At 56.0% G+C, this 6609-nt stretch overlaps 1 protein-coding gene across 1 annotated transcript in view; it reads right to left on the bottom strand.

The window, feature by feature from the left end:
* MYO5B (myosin VB) overlaps positions 1-5302 on the bottom strand; it is a 342213-nt gene extending 336911 nt beyond the window's left edge. The window contains exon 1 of the mRNA XM_061131126.1: positions 5089-5302. Within this exon, the coding sequence (XP_060987109.1) occupies positions 5089-5115 (27 nt within the window). The 5' untranslated portion in view covers positions 5116-5302. The remainder of the gene's footprint in view (positions 1-5088) is intronic.
* Positions 5303-6609: the final 1307 nt, after the last annotated feature.

A 6609-nucleotide genomic window follows, 5' to 3' on the forward strand; every position in this document is an offset into this window, starting at 1 on the left:
ACTGCTCTCCAGGATCTCAGCCTAATCAGGGAGACGTGGCATGACACAGAAACGATCAACAAGGGTGGACAGGGCAAGCCTGCTCAGTGCACAGAGGTTACAGGCAGGCGGAGAACATGCCCTACGAACTGATTAACAATTTGCATGCAAACTTGGGAATTCTTTTTTTTTTCTGTGCAAAGTTTTAAGATTTTTTTTTTTTTACTTCTTATCTTGTACTGAGGTATAGCTGATTAACAATGTTGTGATAGTTTCAGGTGAATAGCAAAGGGACTCAGCCATACATATACATTCATCCATTCTCTTCCAAACTCCCCTCCCATCCAGGCTGCCACGTAACACTCAGCAGAGTTCCCTGCGCTCTACAGCAGGTCCTTGTTGGTTACCCCTTTGAAACAGAGCAGTGTGTACATGTCCACCCCAAACTCCCTAACTACCCATTACCACCAGCCTTCCCCCAGGCAGCCGTAAGTTCGTTCTCCAATTCTATGCATCTCTTTCTGTTCTGTAAGTAAAGAAACTTGGGAATTCTGATGGTCATCAGAACAGTCAAGAACGGCCCACTGGGTTTGCAGGCTCAGGTGGGCAAGGGGAGAAGAAATGGAGTGACAGGTAGGGATGGAAGCAAAGCAACCGGTGAGGCAGAGAATGAGGTCGGGAAGGAAGACAGGAGTGTGGGACCCAGAGCCCTGAGTGGCCAAGAGCCCTGGAGCTTCTCAGCGCCCACCCGGCCAAGCCACCACAGCACTGGGTTCATCCAGGTTCCCCACATTGGACCCTGGGATGAGGATCCCTGTCTGAGGGCTCTATCAGGCAAGGTTCTCGGGAAAGGGGAGTGGGGCCATGAACTGGGGGAAGGAAGGCAGCCCCCCAGGAGTGTGATGGTCAGGGAAGTCCTGAGCAGAAGCACTTCTGCTCAGCCTGTGCAGGAGCTCTGAAAACAGCGTGGGCCTTGGGGAGAGCTGCCCTCAGGGAGAACTGGGAGCTACAGCTCTTAGACTCCTGTTGGTTAAAGGGCTGTCCCCCGCGGGGGCAGGGTGGGAGGGACATCATTTCTCAGGCTCCAGGAAGCTTTGACAGAGACCCAGGAGCTGAGTGCTGGAGGAAGCAAGCGCCAGGCAGCGCACAGGGGGCGGTCCAGGGCAGACGAAGAGCATCACGGCAGTGGTTCGCCAGGCCCTCGTCTCTCTACCAGTGGGCACCAGGGGAACGGGAGCTCCTGCTGCCTTCCAGACCGATACCTGGAGAAGCCTGTGTCACCCGATGCACAGGGAGGAGACAGTTCGAGAACATCAGCCCAGAAGCACAAGTTCTATTTTCCAAAGGACTGGCCCCAAAACAGTGCCCTTCGTAAAGGCCCCCTGAGCTCAAAGCCATCATTGACACACACAGGGCATGTCCACTAGTAAAGTCACCTCCTAGCAGCACTCCCAAGTCCTCCGCTCAGACCCCACCTATCAGCCAGAAGCCAGGCAGGAAAGGGAGGATTTGAAGGTGCTGGTGTCAGTCTGCTGATTTCCCCAGCCGCTCAGTTGGTAAAGAATCTGCCTGCAATGCGGGAGACCTGGGTTCAACTCCTGGGTTGGGAAGATCCCCTGGAGAAGGGAAAGGCTATGCACTCCAATATTCTGGCCTAGAGAAGTCCATGGACTATACAGTCCATGGGATTGCAAACAGTCGGACACGACCGAGCGACTTTCACTCTCACTGCTGGCTAGAACCAAAGTGGCACCCTGAAGACCTCATGATTTGAGAGAGCAGTGTTTCAATTTTTCATCCAGAATAACCCTCGTATAGAGAAGGATTGCATTAATCAGCCTGAAAGAGAGGTTGTGTATTTCAAACTTTAAAAACCAGACTATTTTCTGCAACTACCATAATCAAATCATGTTTACTATGCTTAGGCATGTTTGGACATCTTCCTGGGACCTGGGCTAATTTGATTTATAAAAGACTGTCTTTTCCTGTGGGTTGGAAACAAAGTACTAGCACCTTCCACATACGTGCCACTTGTGACAAGAGCCCATCATTAGCTCCACCTTTCTGTATGGGTGGATGGGGCCGACTCACCTTGACGTCACCCTCGAAGCGAAGCGTCACACATGCACTCTCACTCTTTTTTCCCATTGAGGAAAACGTCAGAACAAAGAAAGCAATTTCTTAAAGGCAAGGTGGTGGGTCTTCTGAAAACAAGAGTGCTTTTGTCATGGGAAATGCCCTCTACCAATAACTAAAATCATCTCTCCCCTCCCCACAAAACATTCCACATATCATATAAGCCTCCAGTTACAGAGAACGGATAAACAAGGAGAAGAGCAAGAAAACAGTAACGTGGAAGGAAGAGAAGAAAGTTTTTCCTTGGGTAACTGGGAATAGACCAATATACCAAGTTCTTACCTGAAACTATTTACAGTACTTACAGGCTAATTTATACACTTAAATAAGCATCTCACAGTCCAACAACAACATCTTCTTATACCATGTCACTAAAGCAACAGGTATAATCAATAAAGGGCTCTAAAATTTCCATCCCACGCATAAATGCTGTTGGCATAATAGATCATTATTTCCATCATGCATAATATATTTAAGTGCGTGCCTGGACCCAGTGTTCCTCACATTAGAAAAGACCAGTAGCAAGTTAAAAATAAAAACAGGAACATTGGCTGCTCCGATAATACACTAAAATAAACAAATCATCTTCCCCAAGAAACAAAGTGAATCTAAGTCGCAGGCACGGTTTCTCTGTATAATCTGTGATTCATATGCATACTGAGACTCCAGCCTAGCGAGTGGGACGGTCATGGTGAGGCAACAGCACAACTGCTCCTCGTAGTAAAACGTAAGTGTGTTCAACTCTGCCAGAAAAAGTAAGAGCCGCTCAAGATGCAATCTGGATGGAAGCTACTGCATGGGCCACAGAAAAATCTCAATTTGAGATTCATAAACCTAAAACATGATTAAGAACAAGAAGCCTATTAACAGTGAGGTACAGTCCCCGAGCCTCAGGGAGAAATGCTAAGACTGCTTTTGGACTAAGAATGCCAAATCCTCATACCAATGAAGCTACTTTTTTCCTTAAGCACCTAGAGTGCCCTCCCAAGACCTTTTCTTCAAGAACCATTTTTGTTCTTTATTATCTGTAAGTCAAGAGAGGGTACACTGTAACTTTTAGCTCAGACTCCTACTAACTCATCATTCCTAATAATTAACATGCAATATGCTCACTTCTAACTAAAAATCGAGTGTTTCCCCTGAAAGCTGTCTTTAAAAGCAACCTGATATTCTTGTTTTTCAAGATTAGGGCTCCAAAAATTAAGGGTTTCTTCAGTTGTCCATCAGCTTCATGTAATACGGCAATTAGTTATCGTTTGATAAAGTACTATAGGATACGTGGCAGAGGAGTACAAGCGGTATTTTCGTGCACTTTCGTAAGGTTCAGCACTTTACACTCCAGATTTTCCCCTGCCTCGCTGGTTTCCAGCCTCCCATTGAGGTTCCAGATAACCCGCTTCAAGGGAAGAACTGAAAGCTAAGCTTGGAGGGCTCCTCTCAAGACTCCCACTGGTCAACGGGATGGGGCGCTCTTCCCAAACCAGAAACACCAGAGAGCGCACCCCCGGCTCCACACCCTATCCTCCCAGAAGCTTTCACCAGGGATCGCGCCCGGCGCCAGCGAGGTGCCCCAGGTGAGGGAGACCCCGCCTCCAGCCCGGTTACAGACCCCACTGCCAACCTCGCGTCATCCAGGCTCGGCCCTATCCCCCTCCAAGAGGGCGAGGGATTAGAAAACTCCTTAAACGGAAAGGGGGCGGCCAGCCCACGGAGCTGAGGGGCTCGCCCAGGTGCGGGGCAACCGCGAGACGTCTCCAGGTGAGGATGCGGAAGTAGCTGTCCCTCCCCCGCCCAGACCGGTTGGCCCGGGCGCGCGTCCTGGGGATCACACACCCGGGCGCGCGTCCCGGGGATCACACACCCGGGCGCGCGCCAGACGCCCCTCTGCACACGTGGACAGGTGGGCACCAGGCACTGGCAAACGTGTCCCCGCCCCAGTGAAGACAAACCGGCAGACGACGTGTCGGGGACATCCAGAACTCAAAAACAAAAATTTTTTTAAGGGGGGATGGGGTACAAACCGTAAAAAAGGCCCCTCACCCCCTCACCGCCCCCCGCGCCCGCACCAAGCGCCACCCGGAGGGGGCCCGGCGGCGGCGGCGGGCGCTGGGGGGAGCGGCGTCCGGTCTCTAACTTCAATCGCGGCAACTGCTGCGGAAGCCGGTCTCCGCCCCGCCGCACCTGTTCTCCCGACTCCGAGGACCGAGTCCCGCACATCCATTCTGACCTTGAGGACATCCTGGAAATCTCACACTCCACCCCGGGGGTCAGCAGTACTCCCACCCCCTCCCCGCACGGACTGAAGCCCACTCGGGGCCCGCCCGGAGGGACCACCTCAAAATACCCACCCCGCGGCCGAGTAAGGAAGCGCTCCCCGAGCCCTCCCGAGGTCTCCGAGCATCCTTAGACCCGCGGCTTCCCCACCACCTTGCCGCCGCGCCCCACCCCCAGGTTGAGACCCCACCTTTTCTCCCCACCCCGCAAATGGAGGAACACCCCCCCAGAATTCAGATCCTTTGGCAAGCTAGAGGATCACTCCCCACCCCCCCGAATTCAGAGTTCCCCTTCTTTGGCATGCGAAAGGGTCGCCCTCAGAAGATCGCGCTGCAGAGCACCGAGGTGGGGTCCCCAAGCAGGGGACCACCGCGGGCGGCGGGGTGGGGAGGGCGGGCCCCGCGGCCCGGGCTCCGAGCCTGACGGTGCCGGGGGCTTCGGCCGGACTGCGCCGGGGCGAGGACAGCTACGGCAGGGCGTCGGGGAGCCGGGGTACGGTCCTGGCCGGGGCGCTCTCGGAACAGCCAAACTTTCTCCGCCACCCGAAGTTAGGGGCTCGGAGGCGGCGCGGAGCGGGGAGGCTGCGAGGAGTAGCCCGCGCCCCCACGCCCCCGAGGAGCCGCGGGGTACCGAGACCGCGCGGGCCGCGCGCCCCGCCGCCCTCCCTCGCGCGCCGGGCTCGGCGCGGCCCGCGCTCACCTGGCTGTAGAGCTCGCTGACCGACATGACTGCGCCGGCCGGGCCGAGCCCGGACGCGGTGCCCGGGGCGGGCGGCAGGTCCCGGCGGCTCTCAGTCCTCGGCCGGCCCGTCCGGCGCCATCTTCTGCCGGAGAGTTTCTCGGCTCTTTTCCCTCCTCTCCGACCTGCCCCGCCGGCTTCCTGGAGGCGCCGCGGCCGGCTCGCTGTCTGCGGGCTCGACCTTTACTCCCGCGGCGGCGGCTGGCGGCGGGCGGGGGAGGAGGCCGCGGCGCCGCTCCCCGCGCAGGTATGGGAGGCGGCGCTGGCGCGCCGGAGGGAGCGGGCGGGCGCGCGGCCGGTGCGCCGCCGCCGCCGCCGCCTCCTACGAGCCCTGCGGGGGCCGGGCCCGCCGCCGCGGGGTCCCCAGGGCCGGGGCGGGGCCGCGCGCGGAGCGACCGCCGACCGCCCCCTGCCGGCCGCCGGGCGCGCGCGGGGCAGGTAGGAGCCCAGCACCTGCCGCGCGCGCCCCCCGCTCGGACTGCGCCCGGGGAGGCTGGGCGGACACGCAGAGGAGACCAGGAAAGCAAAACACAAAGAGGAGGAAGAACCAGAGAAGGGAAAAGAGGAGTAAAAAGGAGAGACGCCTGCGGCCGAAAGGCTTCATACATTTTTCCTGTAGGTTTTCCCTGGGCATTAACATTCCCATTATTAAAATTCATTTATGGGTAACCTGTTAAAGACGATTTGGAGAAACTCGAGATTTTCTGCGCGGAATAGCGCCCCGCGCTGAAATCAGCTCTAGCAACGTGGGAGTCGGAACTCTTCTCCACTTTTGCAGATTTCACCCACAGCTTCCAACTAGGCTCCCGGACGCCCCACCGGAGAACTGTTTGCCTCTCTGGGAAACCTCACATTTCCCCCCTCCCTCCCTCTCACGCACACTCCCAGCCCCTCTGCCGTTCTCTGTCTTATTTACTTTGGTCCCGTCTGCCAGTGACACCTGGCAACTTTGCGCTCTCTTCGGCTTCCAACGAAAAGTAGAAATCTCAGCCAAAAAGGAAAAGAATTGGCAGGAGTCTGCTGGAGAGCAAGGGCTGTAGGAGGAGACGCGGTCTTCTCGGATGGCGTTTGTACCTGAACGAGGGATGACTTCTGAAAGCAGTTCTCAGCCAGAGCATCCATGTCTGCGGCTCTTCCGGAGCCCCACTGCCTGGCGGGTGATCCTTAGCCCCATCCCATTTAAGACCTTCCCGCTTGGAAATCAGGATCCCCATTTAGTCCACCTGCCGCCCTTCTCAACCATGCCTCCTGAATGAGAATCACCCGGGGAGCTCTAAGAGTTCACCGTAAGGAACTCCATTTGGCGAAGTGTGGGACCCCAGTACCCGAAGTTCCTCCCTATTTCTAAAGAATCGTACTTCCAGGGTTGACCAATGCCAATGACCTAAGCTTGGACGACTCTTCTTGGATCTGAAAGGGAGCTCTTCCTATCACCCACCAGAGGAGAAAGAAGTGATTCTGTCCTGTCTCTCCCTCAAAAAC

Source organism: Dama dama, chromosome 27 (genome assembly GCF_033118175.1).
Source record: "Dama dama isolate Ldn47 chromosome 27, ASM3311817v1, whole genome shotgun sequence".
NCBI lineage: Eukaryota > Metazoa > Chordata > Mammalia > Artiodactyla > Cervidae > Dama > Dama dama.